The sequence below is a fragment of the Hylobates moloch genome, unplaced genomic scaffold (assembly GCF_009828535.3).
Source record: "Hylobates moloch isolate HMO894 unplaced genomic scaffold, HMol_V3 SCAFFOLD_3, whole genome shotgun sequence".
Classification (NCBI taxonomy): Eukaryota; Metazoa; Chordata; class Mammalia; order Primates; family Hylobatidae; genus Hylobates; species Hylobates moloch.
This window is the reverse complement of record NW_026652278.1, coordinates 157,554,666-157,576,756: the sequence shown is the minus strand read 5'-3', so window position 1 is coordinate 157,576,756 and position 22,091 is coordinate 157,554,666. Positions and strand designations below refer to the sequence as shown.

The 22,091-nt window shown below is 37.7% G+C and overlaps 1 protein-coding gene across 1 annotated transcript in view; it reads right to left on the bottom strand.

Moving 5' to 3' along the window:
• PALLD (palladin, cytoskeletal associated protein) overlaps nucleotides 1-22,091 on the bottom strand; it is a 439,505-nt gene that overhangs the window by 10,025 nt on the left and 407,389 nt on the right. Inside the window, exons 13-16 of the mRNA XM_032174072.1 lie at nucleotides 19,646-19,867; nucleotides 14,472-14,621; nucleotides 4,413-4,507; nucleotides 2,406-2,538 (exon numbers count right to left, since the gene is read on the bottom strand). Coding sequence (XP_032029963.1) covers nucleotides 2,406-2,538; nucleotides 4,413-4,507; nucleotides 14,472-14,621; nucleotides 19,646-19,867 — 600 coding nt within the window. The remainder of the gene's footprint in view (nucleotides 1-2,405; nucleotides 2,539-4,412; nucleotides 4,508-14,471; nucleotides 14,622-19,645; nucleotides 19,868-22,091) is intronic.

Genomic DNA, 22,091 nt, shown 5'->3' with positions numbered 1-22,091 from the left:
TTGTCACAATGACAGGATTATAATTTTCCACTGTGTATGTATGTATGTGTGTGTGTGTATATATATATATAAATATATATGTAAAATATATATAAATATATATTAAAAATATATATATATAAAATATTTTCTTTATTCATTCATCTGTTGACACTTAGGCTGATCCCATATCCTGGCTATTATGAATAGTGCTGCAATGAACATGGGAATGCAGATATTGCTACTGATTTCATTTTCTTTTTTTGGGAGATGGGGAGTCTTGTTCTGTTGCCCAGGTTGGAATGCAGTGATGCAACCTCTGCCTCCCAGATTCAAGTTATTCCCCTGCCTCAGCCCCCTGAGTAGCTGGGACTACAGATGCATGCCACCATACCTGGCTAAATTTTGTATTTTTAGTAGAGATGGGGTTTCACCATGTTGGTCAGGCTGGTCTCAAACTCCTGACCTCAAGTGATCCACCTGCCTCAGCCTCCCAAAGTGCTGGGATTACAGGCGTGCGCCACCGTGCGTGGCCTCTGATTTCATTTTCCTCGGATATATAAGCACTAATAGAATTAACTGGATCATATGGTAGCTGTACTGTATAATTCTTAATTATAGACCAAAAATGAAGTAAAAGTAAATACACACTTATATATATACAGACTGAAACACAATTTGTGTATTTATACTGTAAAAAAAAGATCCTGAGAAATAAAATATTTTTGTTATATTCTTTTTATACATTTCTACAATCCCAGATTTACTTTCTGAAGAAACAATGCCCAAATCCTCTAAGCAGCTTATATTTGTGTTCTGATATCCCATATAGAACCAGCAGAGGGAGCCCAAATAACTTTTTAAAACCTTATCCATATTTAAGAGTTAAACTAAATTTAATATCAGTAAATAGGGGGCAAAAAAGAAATCAAACAAAAAATTTTAGAGCAGTGTTTCTTAAATATTTTTTCCCTAAACTCCTTTGAGAAATGGATGAAAGTTATCTTACACATATAATTTTGTAGGTAATTTCAGAGTTCAAACACCTAATGAAGCCTCCCTACCCAAGGACCTTGGGTTAAAAAGCCTTGCTGTAGGCCGGGTGCGGTGGCTCATGCCTGTAATCCCAGCACTTTGGAAGGCCAAGGCAGGCGGATCACGAGGTCAGGAGTTTGAGACTAGCCTGGCCAACATGGTGAAACCCCATCTGTACTAAAGATACAAAAAATTAGCTGGGTGTGGTGGCGCGTGCCTGTAATTCCAGCTACTCAGGAGGCTGAGGCAGGAGAATCACTTGAACCCGGGAGGTGGAGGCTGCAGTGAGCCGAGATCACACCACTGCACTCCAGCCTGGGCAACAGAGGGAGACTGCATCTCAAAAAAAAAAAAAAAAAACCCAAAAAAACAAAAAGCCTTGCTGCAAAACAGGTGAAAGAAAGCAGTCACTCTAACTTATCTTAGAATTAGAAAATAGGGGCGGGGCACTGTGGCTCACACCTGTAATCCCAGCACTTTGGGAGGCCGAGGTGGGTGGATCATGAGGTCAGGAGTTTGAGACCAGCGCGACCAACATGGTGAAACCCCATTTCTACTAAAAATACAAAAATTAGCTGGGCCTGGTGGCGCGTGCCTGCAATCCCAACTACTCAGGAGGCTGAGGCAGGAGACCCAGGAGGCAGAGGTTGCAGCGAGCCGAGACTGCACCACTGCACTCTAGCCTGGGTGACTGACAGAGTGAGACTCCGTCTCAAAAAAAAAAAAAAAAAAAAAAAAGAATTAGAAAATGGGAGGAATAAAAGTCAGAGTAGATAGATGGATACAAAATTTGTATGAAAAAAGAATGAAGACATGGTAGATTTATCATATTTATTATTTCAGCATTTAAAGGGATTAAAACCTCCTGATGACTTTCTAGAGTAATGTCATATAGGGTTCTGAGTAAAGAACATATTTAATTTAAAGTAAAAAATCATGGTAAACAATATATAAATATCCGACATATTTCACTTTTCCCCCCCCTTAAGCTAGAATCATTTCATTTTTTGAGACAGGGTCTTGCTCTGTCACCCAGGCTGGAATTCAGTGGTTCGATCATAGCTCACAAAGCTTCAGCTCCCAGGCTCAAGCAGTCCTTCCAACTCAGCCTCCCAAGTAGATGGGACTATAGGCACACGCCACCACGCCTGGCTAACTTTTGTATTTTTGGTAGAGATGGGTTTCTCCATATTACCCAGGCTGGTCTTGAACTCCTGGGATCAAGCGATCTGCCCGGCTTTGGCCTCTAAAGTGCTAGGATTATAGGTGTGAGCCACTGTGCCCAGCTCTCATTTTATACTTTATGTAATTTCCCCAAAAGGACCTATAGAGAAATGGCAAGTGAGGGAGAAGTGAGGCAATAGGATATGCAAGCAATAACAAAATCTTACTTTGCAGTCCATTCTGCAGAGTTTTCCTTCTTGAACAGTCAGATCTCCAGGAGCCTGCAAGAAGTGAGGTCTGAAGAATCGCTCCTGAATTGGTTCATTTTCGTCTCCACTGTCCCTGGATCTAGAACGAGGCCTTGAAACAAGACAGATGACAGACAGAAATATAGATAGTAGTTATTTCCAGACTTTTAGTCATCTGTTTTCTTAAAATACATGGGGTAATAATATGATTTCCTTATCTGATCCCTACAGCTATGATTTACACATTAAAAAATCAGAAAAGCAAAATCTTATTTAATTTGGAAGTTTACTATAAATGTAATTGTCTGCCAATTGCAGACTACTATAACTCATAAAAGGGGAAATGGAAAAAAATGGGGTATTATATATTAACATATTTTTCCTAAAGATATTTAAAGCTTTATGAAAAGTAGCATTATTGCTCATTTATTACCAAATCTTTTTCAACAGAAGTTACTAGAACTTTCCACTGTAATTTTTAAATTTGTAGGAAATTAAAAGTTCTGATGATCCTATAAAAATTCAATATATTTTTAATTAAAATTCCTTTTCATATTAAGCAGGAAAACAAATTACATTTTTAGGCAAGTTTTCTTTTGCATTAGTTATCCATATGCCTAGAGGCATTATTTTTTGCTTTAAAAAATGAGATTGTACAAATCTCCCAGATTCTGTGCATCTCTGTCACTTTCAAAGGTTGCCAGAGAAACCTTTAAGAGGAATACAGTTGAAAGTAATTGCAGGGAAGACTTAAAAGATGTTGAATACAAATTCTGTCAGTAGTGACTAGAAGGTAAGTCTAAAAACACTTAACTAGGAAAAGCAAGAGTGGAACAAATGAAAGAAGCATACTAGGCTAATAATTATTAGCTTTTTAATATAGTTTACCCTTCTCTAAGTATAGATCTAATTTATGAGAAAAAAGCTTTCCAGGACCCATTCATATAAGGAAAGGCTTAAATGTGTTGCAGACAAGAAAAGCAAAGAGAATAATGCAAGACAATGGACTTAATACTGTATATGCTATGTTTATACCCAAAGATACAGGCTAGCATCCTGTGAGTAGGTATTGCCATGATGAAGTTAGAATTAAATCTGCACATGCTCTGGTGCCAGAACTATCTTCCAAATGTTGAACAAAAGTCTGTGTGGATCCAGTCACACAAGGAGGTACAGACACACCACTTGTTTGATGTTTAGTCAGTTTTCCTGCCTACTCTCTGTGAGCTAAGTATGTATTCTCTTCACTAAAGGAGTTTGCACCTATGGCCTGTAATTTAATCAGGACTATTTGAGGATATTCTGTCTATAAAATATCTAAACAGGCCAAGTTGACAGGATGGTTGACTTAATGATTTTAAGTGCGGATTTGTTACTAAGAAGTAATATCCTTTCTCTGTCTCTGCCTACCATTGTTCCATCAGTGTCCTTGCACAGACTCAGAGCTACTAGGAACGGAAAGCATCTCTATTGCTAGCAGATATCTGAGTATTTAAAATGTGACAAATCTTACCTACAAGATTTGTAGTCTAATGGTCTTATGTTTTGAACTAAGTGGCTGAAAAATGAACATTAATAAATGAGCTGATCTTAAGAAACCTAGTGGTAATAGCTTTTAATGGTCAACTCACACAGCTGTTGGTTAGAAAAGCTTGGTTTCCAACATTTGTGTACCATTTAGTAGTATTTTCATATGCCATTTCAAAGTGCTGAGTCTTGATTTATTTGTCTATAAAATATGTCTATTTAGCAACCTAATAGTATATCTGAATGGGCTTAGCACACATTAGCAAATGTTTGTTCCCATTCCCTTTCTGCATCGCAAAGCAGCATAATAATCAAGGAGCCACACACTTCAGGTTTGTATTCATATTCTGTCTTCCAATTATGTTTACTTTTGTGGTTATATGATGATTCTAATAGTACTAAATTTATAGTAATAAATAAAATAATAGTAACACTTCTGGGAAGGAACATGTTAAATACCTTCTGACATGAGGATGGCCTGAGGGAGACCGGGGACTTCGACCTCTTTGGTTGACAGCCTGTACCATTAGCCGTCCAGTACAACTGATGCGGCCCTGTAGAAATATCAGGAAATAAATGATTTGCTATTTAAAACTATTAACCACTAAGCACTATCATGCCTACTGTCCTATTCTCTATAAGACATTATTTCATAACAAATTCAGTATGCCATTTGAGTAATGACTAACCCTTTTCAGAAAAACACTTTCCCTGTGAGTTAAGTGCCTCAGTAAAACTATTTTTACTTGAAGAACTTGAAGGTGACAAGGTCTTTTTTTGGAACTCTTAAATAAGCTTTACTGTTTTATCTAGGATGGTATTTAAAATGACAACCCTTGATTAATTGTAACCTGCAAAGGTCTCTGTAACACATGATGTTGAATTGTAAAATACAGCAGGAGGACATCAGTCTCTTGTGAAGATTCCATTTTCATGGTCATCTACCAGCTGTAGCCAATTCTGAAATCAAACCTAGATGATTTCAGTTTTCTCTTTTTAGTAATATACTAATTATAGTAATATACTAATATATAGTACATAGTAATATACTAATTAAATGTCAGTGGCTGGCCGGGCGCGGTGGCTCATGCCTGTAATCCCAGCACTTTGGGAGGCCGAGGTGGGTGGATCACGAGGTCAGGAGTTCGAGACCAGCCTGGCCAATATGGTGAAACCCCGTCTCTACTAAAAAAAATACAAAAATTAGCTGGGCTTGGTGGCACGCACCTATAGTCCCAGCTACTTGGGAGGCTGAGGCAGAAGAATCGATTGAACCCAGGAGGCAGAGGTTGCAGTGAGCTGAGATGGTGCCACTGCACTCCAGCCTGGGCGACAGAGCAAGACTCTGTTTCAAAAAAAAAAAAAAAAGTTAGTGGCATCCCTTCCCCAAACCGTATATTAAAATGAGCATGATAAAATGAGTGTTATGTAAGAAGTATGCATGGGATGATAAGGAGAGCTTCATGACTAAATGAAGCCATGTTCTCATGAAATGAACATATTTGAGATTTAAAAACCAGAAGCAGTTAAATACCTAAAATATGTGGGTCACATGATAAGGGCCTATGTAATTAAAAAAACCCTACATTTTTATCTCTTAAATTTGTCAGTTGAAATTTTGATGGGGTGGTGGGGTCGGGGAGATAGCCAGAAGTTGGTTAATGGATACAAAATTACAGCTACATAGGAGGAAAAAGTTTTAGTGTTTCACATCACAGCACTGCAGGATAACAGTAATTTATTGTGTATTTTCATATAGCTGGAAGAGTGGATTTTGAGTATTTCCAACACAAATGATAAATGAGGTGACAGATATGCTAATTACCATGATTTGAACATTACACATTGTAAACATGCTTTGAAATATCCCACCATACCTCATAAATATGTATAATCATTGTGTCAATTAAAAATAATAAAAGCAAAAAAAGAGTTTGATAAATGCTGTCATATGTGAACAGACAAGTAATACTCAGGGCACCCAGATGATATGGATAAGCCACACATTGTTACTTTGGTTTTTGTTTCAGCTCCTTCTCTTAATTTTTTTTTTTTTCACTGTTACCAGCAGAGTAGCAAAAAAGATGATTTTTCTCCTTCTCTCTTTCAGAAGAATGAGAAGATGTGCTTCTAAATTTTGATGACTGCTGAAGGTAACAGCAAGAGAGGAAAAACAAGAAGCAGACGTACCATCAATGATTAGACTTAGTGAATTCTAGCTCCGAGTTGATGAGAAGCCCTCATGCACTTACACTCAGAATAAAATTCTTCCATTGGCTCTCATTTTCATTGCAAGCTGCCTATAGAGATAGGTAATAGAAGCTGCAGTGTTCTGTGTGTTTTGAAGAACTGCTTTCCAACTGTGAGTAGACTGGAGTGGGGGTCAGGGTGAGGGCACTAGTGGAGGGAATGTAGAGAAAAATCCCATAGCAAGATTCAGTGAAGGGCAGGACTCTAACTGGGGGGACTCTCTAGGTCTCCTAAAACCTGGACTTCTTTAGGGCTATAACCACCCAGAAAAGGCAAAGACACATAGGAATGTAATACAGACAGGAGAAGAATGAGGAATTACCAAAGAGAGGTCCTCACAAAGAAACAAACATAACTAGTTTTATACCACTACATATGTGACTCCCTCTGGCATTCACGGTGTTTGCTATTGAGGTCACAGTTAAAACACTGTGTTTCCTGAAAATTTCCAAGGAGACATGAAGTCTAACATTATATAGGAGAATTATTTCTAGCCCAGATTAACTGTATCTGAAGCACAGACCACTTGATACAGATTCTTATGCTAAACTCTTGGCAAACATTTGAGATTCCCTAAACTAGCTTGAAATCTAAAAATTAATTTCATCCAACTTCTCTAGATCTGTACTTGCGATAGAAAATCTAGATATAACTTGCTTAGAAGACCCCCATCATGAACTATCCAACTGATGCATCATACAAGATAACAAATGAACACACAAAATTAATGATTCTTTTTGGAGGTTGAGGACAAGGAAGTGTGTGTACTCTTTTACACACATAGCTTCAATTGTCCTGATGGGGGATATGGCTTCCTTATTATGTGCCTTGCGGCTTCCATGATGAAATGCTTATAATTTGGATATATCCTTCCTTGTGATATGAAGCCCAGAAGATCCACGGTGAGTTAAAATGAACTAATCATTTATGCGGTTAGAAAAAGATATAATGTAAGGTAAATTCAGACTTAACCTTGAATTTGGACAAGGAGGTATGGGTTGTTACAAACAGTCAAACAAACCCACCTCACTAACCTGGATTTGAGTGTTGACTTTTCCTAAAACTTTGAGCAAATCACTGAATTTGTTCAAGCCTTTGTTTCTTCTTCTATACAAATAGGGATGCTACATATATCTCTCACAAGGATGTTTTAAGGGTTAAATGATGTAACCTAAATGCTCTTATAAATATCAAATGGTATGTGACATCATAAATTATCATGATTAAATTCCTCATAGCTGGTACTGTATTATCATGGGTCTGAGACATTATGCATGGACGTGCATCAAGATGGTTTTTAGGAGCCCCAGCAGCTTGGCGGACCCCAATAAGAATTTCCTTCTGAATCTACTTTACGTGAGGTATATGCTTACCTCATTTAAAAATTCCTTCATATTTAACCAATATCTCCCCTGCCACTTAGTGCTCTTAATCCTGGAATGAGCCTTAAATACCTTCGTATGGCATTCAGTAGCTCTGGAATCAGTCTAAGTTTGTAAACCAGTTCTGCTGTCCCTTACAGGCGAGTGACTTTAGGCAGGTAACTTAATCTTTCTAAGTTTCCTTCTCTGTAAAACAGGGCCATATAGTTAATACCTAATGGGTTCTTATGAAGACTAAAGGCATTAATACTTGTAAAGCACCTGGCAGCATTGTATTTTGCATGAAGCCAATGCTCAAAATGTTAAATTATTGTAGCACTCAATATGGATATAATTATAATAACCAGTTTTGAGGCATCCTTTAGAATTGTTTATGTAATGGAATTTCATTTTTCTTGGTATTAGAATGTAATTTACTCCAAAGGAAAAACAAAATACCTTTGGCATAGGAGGCAGACTATGTGGGAAGCAGATTAACCTTTTTAACTTCTGCTGGTGCTTGAAAGGTGCTAAGCATAATCATACTGAAATGTACTTGTTAGTGTAATGGCTGCATTTGATGTGGAGGAGGAAATATGCCCTAATCAGCTCTAAACAGATCCTTGATATGCTTTAGCCTGCCTCTTCCTCCCCTCTCAAAAAAAAAAAAAAAAAAAAAAGTAAACAGGTTGGCATACTACTCTGGAAAGTTCACACATTTCTACACTGTTTTCAGGGTTTTTGCTGCTACTGCTTAGAACCATATATACAAATATTGCCACAGAATATTTCCTTAACTTCCCAAATTTAAGAAAAAGGGATAGTTACCATTTGTAATCTCTCTATTCTGATACCAACCGTCACTTCTGAACATGAAAGGGGAAGGTGTGGTCTTCAGGAGGCAGAATTATTAGTTTGATTTATATAGTGTTATTGGCTAAATATATTACTAACCAATAAATAACCAGGAGCATTTAGAGAGCATCCAAACTAAGAAGTTGTATAATTTTGTCATTTCTGTTTGGGGGAAAAAACCCCCAGACTTCAGTGAAGCTTTTTTGAAAAGATGCCTTCCATGTGCATAATAGAAAGTTCAGGTTTTTAAGTCTGAACATACTATTTTTGACAAAGGTCATACAGAATTAGCAATAAGTGATTTTAATAATAATATGTCTGTTAACCCTGGTAATCATAGTTAGTAGGCTCTGATGCACATTAATGCTGCTGAATTTGCTTTTATTAATTTTCTCATTTCTATCTGCTTTACTATTAACATAAGAATAATGGAAGGGAATGTTTAAAGTGAAGCTTGAAATGAGCCAGGAAACCTTATAATGCTAAAACAAAACACAAGCAACAAACTAACATTTTATATTTAACTCAGTTGTGTGTTACTTTTCTATTCCAAACAAATCCACAGAGTTTAAAGCTTGTATTACAAATAAGTTTGAATTCTTAAAGTGATTCTGTATTAAACATCCAGCTTGTAAAGATTATTTCATACCTTGTGCAAGGCCAATTATTTAGGTAATATGGAAATAACATTTATATTTCATAGTTTATGAAATTTAACTTGTGGCACACAGGTCTTCATAAAAGCTTGCCACTTGTATACATAATGCAGTTTGAGGAAACATCAGACTGCAAAATAGCCATTCCAAAATCCAAGTGCAATACAAAGTAACTTAGCAACACAACAAAACAAAGTAAAACATTCGTGTTTAGATGTAGTTGTTCTTAAAGATAGGATTAGAGTCTAAAATAAACTGTATTTGTGATCCTCATTTTGGCACTCTCTTTGGTGTAACTGCACAATCACTCATTATTTTGCTAAACTATGTGATTGCTTTGGTCTCTTATGAATTGCCTGAGCTACACACATCGAGTGTGATACACAGCCCAGTATATGTTTAGAGCTGTGTGTTCTATCCCAAGTAGAATTTGGATGCAGTCAACAATATCTAACATTTTTCTTATTTATTCCCAAAAGATTAACCCAGGTGGAAAAATACCATGTTCTATAAAATATTCTGCTGAACTTTAATATTTTCCTCCCTCCTTGGTTCTCACCCTTCTCTTGGCTGCTTTCCGTAATTATTTTCCACTGCTCAGGAGAGCTCTACCATCTGTATTTCATTACTGAACTAATTTGTCCACTCTAGTCTTCCTCTTTTCCTTGGTCATTTCATATCATCTGGGCTACAGTGTACTAGAAAACATACATATATTCTCCCTTTCAAACCCAAATACTTTTTTTTCTAAATCCAAATAACTTTTTAAAATTTCAAAATTTAAGTAACTAAAGGGCATTAAGGAAGTAAGGAGTCAACTTCAGTTTTCTGTCAAGTATACTTTATGCTTTTGGGATTACTATATCTTGAAAGATTAGCTATTTAAAATTTTTTTCACTGCCTTTTATGACATGACTAAACTCATGTCTTAATTCATAAATTATAAGAAAAAATGTTTTAATATACGGTAATAGATGTTGTAAAGTTGAGATTCTAACAGCGTTAAACATTTCCAGAATGGCATCCTTACAGCAACAAATGGTAACTGATGCCAAGAGTTAGGTAGAAAAATGGTCTGTCACTGGTCATGGTTTAAATGCCACTTTGTTTTTCTAATGGATAGTAAAGTTCACTCCAATTTTTAAGTGATGATTCACAGAACTTGTATCTGCCATATTTGGACATACCAGTTACTGAAGACCCTAAGACAGAAAAGAAGGGGTTTTACTCTTGGAATTAAAATCAACCAGGCAACATGCTCCGAAACTTGGAACAAATACTACTACTGCTAAGTGGCATAAATATCGAAATTCTCTCACAGCAATTTCAATGGGATATACACACCTACACCCTGAGGCCTAGACTTCATGAGTTTCCCTTCCTTTTGCCCGTCTTGGGTTATTTAGGTAAAGAAGACTCTTAGCTCTACCCCTTAATTAAGATGTTGGGAGTGTCAACTGATCTTTGGAGTCGGTTGGAATACTATAATAGGTAGTGTTAGAAACTGGTCTGGTTACTGTGATGCCCCGGGTTCTCTGAGTCTTTTTTTTGCTCCTTTTGATAGACCCAGAGTAGTTATTTTATCCTTGGCTGAAATCACAGGTTGGATAGGATATTCTATTAGGAGGGCTGGTCTTGTCCACTTCTCATTGCTTTGTCTTCTCTCCAAAGGGTAAAGCAAAGAACCAGAGAGGGTTAACCATGGGGCTCAGAATGGGATTTGTAAAGCAGAGAATTCTGGGGCCTGGAATGAGGGCAGTAACCACTCTCTTTTGGGGCTTCTCTTGGCCCTGAGGGTGCTGAGAGCAGAAAGCAGCTTCCCAGCTTCATGTGTGGCTGATGTCAGCTGTGCTATGGGTGTGGCCGTCCTCTAGCTCACAGCTCCTCCACCCAAGCCCACAGCTGTGGCAGTTGTGGCACAGCCACATCTGCTGCCTAAGTCCTTTCCCATGGGGGTGATAAAACAGAAAAGCCAGGAGGTCAGAAGACCACACAGCAGCAACATACTGGGTAGAAATTCCATCCCAAATTGACTTGCTTACTTTCTGACAGTACTGTGGGAACGGAGTACCTAGACATGGAACTGATCCTTTACATCTGGTTCCACAGGCTTCTGTTGTAGGCCTGCTGCTTTAAGATGGGGTAGTTACTGTCTCTGAATTAAAATAATGACAATAACTGGCATTTATTGAAAGCATACTATGCGCCAGGTAAACTGAATGCTTTTTACATGTACTATTTAAATCTGTATTATTATTATTATTATTCTGATTTTAAGAAGGAGGAGACAGGCACAGAGAAGTTAAGTGACTTGCTAAGGTCACACAGGTAGTGAGTGGCAGAGCTAGAATTCCAGCTGAGATCTGCCTGATGCCAAAGTTCATGCTCGTAACCCCTGTACTGCATGGCCTGCCGGCCTCATCCTAGGTTTTTTGGTATCATCAGTGTTGCCCTACAATCTTGGTATTTGTAGTAACATTTCTTTTTTATTTCCTTCCTTTCCTTTTTTTCCTATGTTTACAAGGGTTTCTTTTTTTTTTTGGCATTATATATTGGGCTTTGGGTAAGATTACATTTTTTTCTAAAAATTTATTTTTGGCTAATGGCAGTGGCTCACGCCTGTAATCCCAGTGCTTTGGGAGGCTGAGATGGGAGGCCTGCTTGAGCCTAAGAGTTCTAAGCTGCAGTGAGCCATGATTAGGCCACTGTACTCCAGCCTGGGTGACTGAGGAAGACCGTGTCTCTAAATGAATAAATAAAAATTTATTTTTTATTCTAATTGACAAATTATAATTGTATATATTTGTGGGGTACAATGTGATGTTATATGTAATATGGAATGATCCCAGGGAGATTTTCAGCAGCTCACCTTCATCTAGTGACTTCATAATAATTTGTCAAGAGAGTTTAAATGATTGGAGACTACTGACCCCCAAGGCTGGCCTGCTGTCTTAAACTCTGCACACTGCCATTGGCCATGAGCACTGAGTCAGTCCTTCCTCACTGAGAACTTTTCCACATGTAAAAATGCATTATTATAATTTGAGGAAGACACTAAGCAGACTCACAATTGCAGTTTTACGTTTATGTTCTTTTGTTCTATAAAATGGCTTATTCCAATAACAATTTAAAACATGCTAGGAAAAATGCCTTGAAATTAATAGCAGGTTCCCAGTGTTGGCAAATACTTAAGGACCACAGATAATTCCATCCCATAATATACCCCAGCCTTTCTAGGGCAAAAGAGGAATAAACAACCCAACACGAAGAAAAATTTTGGATTTTGTCAGTTCACCATTTTCTTAGGCAGAAAACTAAACTAAAAGCTAGAATTTGTTAAGGTCAAGGAAATGCACTGAAAATATACTAAGGAAAAAAGAGGCCGAGGCAGGTGGATCATCTGAGGTGAAACCCTGTCTCTACTAAAAATACAAAAAATTAGCTGGGCGTGGTGGTGCTGAGGCAGAAGAATTGCTTGAACCCAGGAGGTGGAGATTGCAGTGAGCCGAGATCATGCCACTGCACTCCAGCCTGGGCAACAGAGCAAGATTCCGTCTCACAAAAGAAAAAAAAAAAAAAAAAAAAAGACAAAACAAGTTCTACTTGTTTCTTCATATGTACCAAATATGAACACAAACATTAAAATGCAACTTCTTAATAGTAATTTAGACTTTTTCAGGGTGATGGTCATGTATTCATTGATTAAAACATTTAGAACTTCAAGAATGTGCATTAATATAGAAGCTTTTCATTAACAGTGAAGAGTTTGCTGCGCTCTATCACAACCTGATTAGCTGGATAATCTGTTTTCATTCTGATCTTAATATTATTGCAGAAAAATATATTTATATGACCATGGAATATTAGAATATAATAAACCTTGAACAATATTTATTTATTTATTTAGAAACAGAGTCTCAGGCTGGGCGCAGTGGCTCAAGCCTGTAATGCTAGCACTTTGGGAGGCCAAGGCGGGCGGATCACGAGGTCAGGAGATCGAGACCATCCTGGCTAACATGGTGAAACCCCGTCTCTACTAAAAATAAAAAAAATTAGCCGGGCACAGTGGGTGCCTGTAGTCCCAGCTACTAGGGAGGCTGAGGCAGGAGAATGGTGTGAACGCAGGAGGCGGAGCTTGCAGTGAGCAGAGATCCCGCCACTGCATTCTAGCCTGGGCGACAGAGCAAGACTCCATCTAAAAAAAAAAAAAAAAAGTCTCTGTCACCCAGGCTGGAGTGCAGTGGTGCTCTTGGCTCACTGAAACCTCCGCATCCCAGGTTCAAGTGATTCTCATGCTTCAACCTCCTGAGTAGCTGGGATTACAGGTGCCTACCACCACACCTGGCTAATTTTTGTATTTTTAGTAGAGACAGGGTTTCCCCATGTTGGCCAGCCCCTCCAGGGCTGAAGCAATCCACCTGCCTCAGCCTCCCAAAGTGCTTGGATTACAGATGTGAGCCGCTGTACCCGGGCCAGAAACTTTAAAAGTTTGTAGTGTCATTAAAATTATTTATATAGTTTCTAATGCTAAATATTTTCTTCAAAAGAAATAATATGGAATGATATAAATAGATCAGAGATTCTAAAAAGATGACTTCTAGAGAAAACTGTTCATTTTACCATGACTTTTTTTTTTCTTTTTAAAAGTGTATTATTTATACTACTTTTGCAGACTTTAGTAAAACTACCTGTTATACATTGAGCTCTTAAGGTACAAAATAACTTCTTACTCATTTTTGTATCCCCTATATCCAACATAGTGACTAAAATGTATAACATAATAAAAAAGAATTTGCAGGCTTGAACTGGCAATGATACCCAGCAGCCTCCTATTAAATTCTAAGAAGGCAACTGATTTTTTGACCCGAAGTCTAAAGGCAAATACAAGAGAAAACATTTTGATGAAAACTCATAAACCTGAATGCTATCAAAATTATCATTTGTCTACACTTGCCCACTAAATCCCACTGATGTGTTTCTTTTAAAATATTTTACTTTGTTGAGTTTTTCTTATACAGCCTATGCATGCCGCTCACTCTCTTTTTCTCCTTTATTCATGTAATCCTACCTGAAGTTATATTATTTATTTGTTAATTGCATATTTTTTACCATAGGACTTTGTCCAGTCTACCACTGCAACCCCGTCACCCACAGAGAAAGTGTGTACGTATTAGACCCTTAATAATATTTATGGAAGGAGTAGAATAACACCTGATGGAATAAATAAATATTCATGAAACAAAGAATTTTTCTATTCTCTGAAACCAAGATGGATGTAGAATTTGGAAAAATAGTTTCATAAATCAAAGAAACTTCTTAACTTCACCTTTTATGTCCAATCAAATGCCTGTAAGCACTAGACACAGAACTGAGCCCAGACCTATACCCTTCTTTACCTGAGGGTTTGCAGCCATAATTGTATAATTCCCATCATCATCTAGGGTGGAGGCTGTGGTATGGAGGGAGCAGGTCCCATCGAGATCTCTTTGAATGGTGTAGTGATCGCTCTTTGGAGAGATCTGCTTCCCATCTTTAAACCAATAGATCTGTGAATAGAAACAGATTAAAGATTAAGAGTTTGTGTATTCCTACTCTATTTGGAGAACTGAAAATAGTAACAGTGTGGTTTGCAGAGCTGATCTGAGTTTTCATGTTAAAATGTTAAACCAAATACCTGACTAAGGAATTGATTTTTCAGTGAAAAAAAGCAGGTAACAATTTAAATTCTATTTGAGTTTTTAAATTATATATCTACCTTTTGTTTTTTAAAATATGGCACTTACATTCATATATTATTTATATGAAGGGATATATTGAATTTTAGCAATGATTATTTCTATGAAGTGGCATTACAGGCCATTTTTCTTTTTGCTTTTTTTCAAATGTACCAGCAATTAAAATGTATTGTTTATAAAATAAAGGTAAAAAGGTTGTTTTGGAGAACAAAAGCAGACCCCAAACTCTAATCATTTCATTGAATTGTGTTTGACAAATAAAAGAGGTTGGTAGGGAGGGAGGTAATGACTAAGGGTTGGTGATGGGTGGAACACTATTGCTTTATTTCTGGGCCAGGAAGCATATGATCAAAGGTTAAATGTTTGTCACCTATCCCCATTATGTTAAAGAAAACACAGTAGTATTGAAAGGTATAATAATTTTCAGATACATAACTTGGGTTGATAAAAAATTAAATGTGGGCCAGGTTCAGTGGCTCGTGCGTACCTATAATCCCAGCACTTTGGGAGGCTGAGGAGGATTGCTGAAGCCCAGGAATTCAAGACCAGCCTGGGCAACATAGTAAGACCCTGTCTCTACAAAAAATAAAAAAAAATTATCTGGGTGTGGTGGTGCATGCCTGTAGTCCTCCTAGCTATTTAGGAGGCTGAGTCAGGAGGATTGCTTGAGCCCAGGAGGTTGAGGCTGCAGTGAGCCATGATTACACCACTGCACTCCAGCCTAGGTGACTGAGGCTCTGTCTCAAAAGAAAAAATGTAAAAAATAAAAGTAAATTTTGATTAAATGCAATATTTTTAAGTAGTCCAAAGGGTCCTCCTTCCTTCCTTCACTTTTAAACAAAACCAAGTTGTCCATGGATGTCTGAGTTCTAAGGTTTTGTTTTGTTTTGGAGACAGGGTCTCGCTCTGTTACCCAGGCTGGAGTGCAGAGTGCGGTGGTGCAATCTTGGCTTACTGTAACCTCTGCCTCCCAGGTTCAAAGAATTCTCGTGCCTCAGCCTCCAGAGTAGCTGGGATTACAGGTGTGAGCCACCATGCCTGGCTAAGTTCATTATTGTTTTTGATGTAAGTTATGAACAACACAGTTGAAAGACAAGCCTATCATAATGAATCACAGTGCCAACAGCCCTAACATGGCTGAGATGCTGAATTAATAGCTACATCACCCCACCTCCAGACTTATGAGATAAGCAAATAAACTTTCCTTTTTAAAGCCACAGCAAGCTCTTTGTTGTCATTTTTTGTTCTTTGCAGCCAAAAGTATTCCTAACTGATTCCTAACAAAATAAATATACTTTAGACCCTTTAGTTGTTAAAACAAACTTCTTCCTTAATATAAATATGTAAATTGGTAACATAAACTGGCATTCAAATTCAACTGTCTGTCAAAGTATTTGAATCTGAAAAATCTTTTTGAAACCTCCACCCTAAGAAGGGAAAAGATCATAAATATATAGCACTAAATAAATGCATGAATTATCAGGATACGACTGCTCTAACTTTTCAAAATCGTATTTTTCAGATAGCTGCAAATTTACAGAAACTATATTATGTATTAAACTCTAGAATCTAAAAAGTAATCATCAACTAGACTAATAACTTTCAGTTGTAAAACTTAAATTATGTAAAGTATCATACTTCATAATTATTTTACTTTTTAGTAGTTGACTCTTTTTTTTTAGACCAGTCCAGCTCTGTCACCCAGGCTAGAGATCACGCCCAGTGGTGTGATCTTGGCTCACTGCAGTTTCCACCTCCCGGGTTCAAGTGAATCTCTTGCCTCAGCCTCCTGAGTAGCTGGGATTACAGATGTGCGCCTCCATGCTCAGCTAATGTTTGTATTTTTAGTTGAGATGGAGTTTCACAATATTGGCCAGGCTGTTCTCAAACCCCTGACCTCAAGAGATCTGCCTGCCTCAGCCTCTCAAAGTGCTGGGATTCCAGGTGTGAGCCAGCGTGCCTGGCTATGGTTGACTATTTCTGATGGAAAAAAAGAAGCTGTAATAAGTATACAATTTCTTCCTTTTGCATTCTTGCCACAATGCCAGTTCTTGAGTTATTTATTTACTTTAATCATATTTTTCACCTCCATTATACTTGGCATACAACTTTCAAATAAGATCTAAGAAATATTTCCAAAATTTTACCAAGCTGACTAATGGAGGGAGAAATTCGGGAGGGCACAAGAACGAGAACAGGGTAAATTAGAAATTATTTTCAGTCTTCCTATGGCTCAACTAGAACAAGCATGTCAAGGGAGGAATAAAATATTTTTAAAACATAAGTCTAAAAAACATGTATTTCTTTAAACATGAATATTCCATACTTTAACAATCCTAATGTAATTTATATGGCATATGCCAAAGTAGACCTTCAATAAATGAGAGAGGGAAGAAAAGAGTGGGAAGGAGGATGAAGGTTGAGGGAGAGGAAGGAGGGATGAAAGAATAACACTTAACAATAAAAAGTTCAAACAATTAAGTCCCTTCTAGCTGTGAAACATTTAAATTTATATTAGGAAAAAAGTACAGTCATATTAAAAACAAAAGCCCATCTTTCAGGTTAATGTAGTATTCCATAACAATCAATAATCTCAGAACTTCATCAGTGATCTTAAGCCTTGTGTAAGGTTTGAAAATAATATGGAATCTTTTTGTGAATATCTTGGAAGTTCAAGATATAATTCCTTATTGAATTTCATTCATAAGCTACAAATTTATTTTTAATACATATGTTTGATAACATGCTGTGAATACACAGCTGTTAATGCAGATTATGCCAAGAATATTGTAAAAAGTTTTCTATAACAATGGAGTTTATTTTAAAAATCCCATTTTATTAGGAATTCTATAGGGTTTGGAAATTCAAGGCTATTTTCTTTGATCTTTGACTTTGGCATTGCAATTCAGTTTTAAGAAAAGAATATGATGGTAAAACTTGCCATAGTGGGAAACCAAAACAATGCCATGGAGCTATAGGAAATTAACACCTAAAAGTGTCAGGTATTTTTTATCACTTTTCCTTCTTTCACTTTATGCCACTATTAAGCTTTTTATTTCATTGAGTACATTGCTCTATGCTTATTTTATAAATTTGTATTTTTTGGTTCTATCTTGTTCTTTCATTATAGTTTCCATTCTTTTAAAAATTGTTTCAATCTGTTTAAAGTTATTTTAGAGGCTACTTAAGATTGTTCAATATTGTGCAATACTTGGCCTTCTGTTTTTCTGTTTCTTGCACTATTGACTCTTAATATGGTTTGGATGTCTGTCCTCTCCAAATCTCATGCTGAAATGGGATTCCCAATGTTGGAGGTGGGACCTGGTGGGAGGTGACTGGATCATGGGGATGGATCCCTCATGAATAGTTTAGCACCATCCCCTTGGTGATAAGTAAGTTCATGCTCAATTAGTTCACATGAGATCTGGTTGTTTAAAAGTCTGGGACCTCCACCACTTCTCTCTCTTGCTCCTACTCTTGCTGTGTGATTCACCTTTTTTGCCTTTGCCTTCAACATGATTGTAAGCTTCCTGAGGCCTCACCAGGAGCAGATTCTGGTACTATACTTCTGTATACCATGCAGAACTGGGAGCCAATAAAACCTATTTTCTTTTCTTTTTTTTTTTTTTTGAGACAGAGTCTCACTGTTGTCGCCCCGAGCTGGAGTGCAATGGTGTGATCTTGGTCACTGCAACCTCTACCTCCTGGGTTCCAGCAATTCTGCCTCACTCAGCCTCCCAAGTAGCTGAGATTACAGGCGCCCACCACCATGCCCAGCTAATTTTTGTATTTTTAGTAGAGATGGGGTTTCACCATGTTGGCCAGGCTGGTCTCGAACTCCTGACCTCAGGTGATCTACCCATCTCGGCCTTGCAAAATGCTGGGATTACAGGCGTGAGCCACCATGGCTGGCCAATAAAACCTATTTTCTTTATAAATAACCCAGTCTCAGGAATCCCTTTATGCAAAAACAGCCCAACACAACTCTCCTCATGGTTATTTCTTCACATATTATTACCTTTATATAAGGCAACTTTTTGCTTGCTTCTAAGAATTTTAATCATCCAGCACTAAATTTCACATTTCTCAGCTTTTGGCTCCCTATCATGTGATAGTGTAGTTTAGGGGTTTTAATTTTTTGCCTTTTTTTATTCTTTTCACTCAAGCTCTAGGGAAAAGTATACTGTTTACTGCCTTGCTGGGCTAGTAAACAGTTATTCTAGTCCTTCCTCTGAAGATAGGGCACCTCCTTATCCAGCATTTCCATATGTTTGTATGGAGAGGGCTCCCATCCAGGTCATCCTAGTCCTGCATGGTATCAGAATTTGTCATTATCCGTTCTAAACAATATTCTTCACCCCACCTCCCTCTGTAAATATTAATATAAGCAGCCTTGGTTTTTTGATTAAGGATTGGAAGTTTTTACAACCAGTGGTGAGCATTACTTCTCTGTATGGTACAGAACACTGGGTTCATATGCAGGCCTGGCCACTCAAAAGCTCTCTGACCTTGGAAACTCACCTCACAGAACTCAATTTAGTTATTTGCGATTTGGGAATAACAATGAGGAATAAATGATATAGGTGTGTGAAGAGCTCCCTGTTAGTTATTCTCTACTCTATTCTTCAAACCCAAACTCCACTCCCCCCACCACCTTTTTTGGTTTCTAATGCCTCCTGAAGATGGCCCAGAACTTCAGAATATTTAAAACCCTTTATATCGTGGGTATTGAGAAAGATCATTTGTGTCTCTTTCTCCTACCGGCATGCTATATTTTGGAAGCTAAAACTCTCCTCAGAGAATGACTCTTAAAAAGCCTCCATCTCCCAGCTCACCTTTGGCTTTGGATTTCCAGCCACTCTACATGTGAAAGTTACTGGCATTCCCTCAAAGATCTTGTAATGTTTCAGCTTCATTTCAAAGAATGGTGCCGTTCCATTTTCCACAGGCACATCTCCATGCTGAACTTCATCACCTGATTCATCCACAGGAGACCTTTCTAGCCTGTACTCTATTTCACTGATGAGTCTCTGTTCACAGCTGGAGACTTTGTATTCCTGTATCAAGGGAAGTTTAAGTTAGCAGACTCAATCCCTTCTGACAAAGTGTCAAGTCTATCCCTGCCCCCCAATAAGGCCCTAGAAGACAGTGATATTTTTACCATAGAGCTTAAAAACACAGTCTGAGCCCAATTCAATTGCACATGAAACAAAAAACATCTGGAAGTGAGTTTATGTGGTATTTCAGATTGTCTTCAAGTCCTATCATCCAAAAAGAGGGGGGTAAGAAAGATGAATTTTTTTCCTTCTTTTCTCTTGGGAAAGGGGAAAGAAGGGGAAGGAAAGAAAAAGGCAAAAGCAAAGCTATGTATTCCTAAACTGTTGATAACAATAAAATATAATGGAACACTGACTTCCTTCTGTAGGGTAAAAGCTGATGCAGGGTGGTGCATCTCTCCAGAAGGCTAATAGTACATGTGGCAAGCAGCTGCCATATTATATACAATTTTAGTAAAAGAATAATTAATAGAAAAAATGGTACCATGTTTTGTTGTTTTTTTTCCACCTATAACAATCCCTGCCTTGCAAGGGCCTCCTCTTCAGCTCTGCAGCTGTTAGGAACCCACCATCTTTAGAAGAAAAAATAGGACTGACAGTCTAGCCAAAATTTTGCTTTAAAAAAAAAAAACAAAAAACCAAACAAACAACCCATCAACATTCCTATGGTGATTAAGGTGGATCCTACAATTTCCTTGCCTATAAAGTGCAATAAAGGCCAGGTCCAGTGGCTCATGCCTGTAATTCCCAACACTTTGGAAGGCTGAGGTGGGAGGACTGCTTCTGGCCAAGAGTTTGAGACCAGCTTGGGCAACAAAGTGAGACCCCCATCTCTACAAAAAATAAAAAAAAAAAAAAATAGCTGGGCATGGTGGTACATGCCTGTTGTCCCAGCTACTTGGGAGGCTGAGGTGGGAGGATTGCTTGAGCCTGGGAAGTCGAGGCTGCAGTGGGCCGTGATTGTGCCACTGCACTCAAGCCTGGGCAAAAGAGTGAGACCCTGTATCCGAAACAAAGAAGTGCAATGAAGACAAGACGGTCTATGTAAAATATTCCCTATTTAATATTAAATGAAAGATAATTTTAACTACGTTTTCTCTTAAAGAAGTTACCCAGTGTTTAAAAAACAGTTTGTTGGTTTGAGGGAAGAAATACAACAGTATGAATAAAACTGCAAGAGTTATACCACAAGTTGTTTTGCTTCATCTAATTACTATCAAATTAATCCCTTGAAGAATTAGCACTTTTGTTCCCCATAGAAAGGTATAACAAATGAAAAATTTTTCTTGATTTAATGTTCAGAGTATCCACTGACAGAATTAAATTCGAGTCGGAGGCCGGGCACTGTGGCTCATGCCTGTATTCCCAGTACTTTGGGAAGCCAAGGCAGGTGGATCACCTGAGGTCAGAAGTTCGAGACCAGCCTGACCAACATGATGAAACCCCATCTCTGCTAAAAATACAAAATTAGCCAGGCATGTTGGCGTGCACCTGTAATCCCAGCTATTTGGGAGACTGAGGCAGGAGAATCGCTTGAACCCAGGAGGCAGAGGTTGCAGTGAGCCGAGAACACACCATGGCACTCCAGCCTGGGCAACAAGAGCAAAACTCCATCTCAAATAAATAAATAAATAAATAAATAAATAAATAAATAAATAAAATAAAAATAAATAAATAAATTCAAGCTGGTAAATACATGACAAGAAAACTCATGTTGCAGTTATTTTGTGTATCTGATATTAAATGAAACAGACACTGGTCATAGCATTTATAATTAATATATGGCAGAAAAGATAGAAACACACGTAAAACAGGAAGAACAGAGGAAAATAGACACAGTCAAAGACTGGAAGGAGAAGAAAGGTGAAAAGCTTAACCTTTTGACCATCCAGAGGACTCCCTACAGAAGCATGAGAAGAACCAATGTCCTGTAATGGTAGAAAAAAAGATGTGAAGACTAATAATAGAAATAATAAGAATGCAGCAAGATTTCCAATTTTCCTTAAGTGAAACTTTTGTGCTAGCAATATGCATTTGGTAGTAACGGTACTGTGAGTACTCACACAACCATTCTCCTTTTCACTTTCGGTACAGGACTCTGTAAATCACATGAGATATTCAATACTTTATTTTAAATAGGCTTTGTGTTAGATGATTTTGCCCAACTGTAAGCTAATGTAAGTGTTGTGAGCACATTTAAGATAGACTAGGCTAACCTAAGATG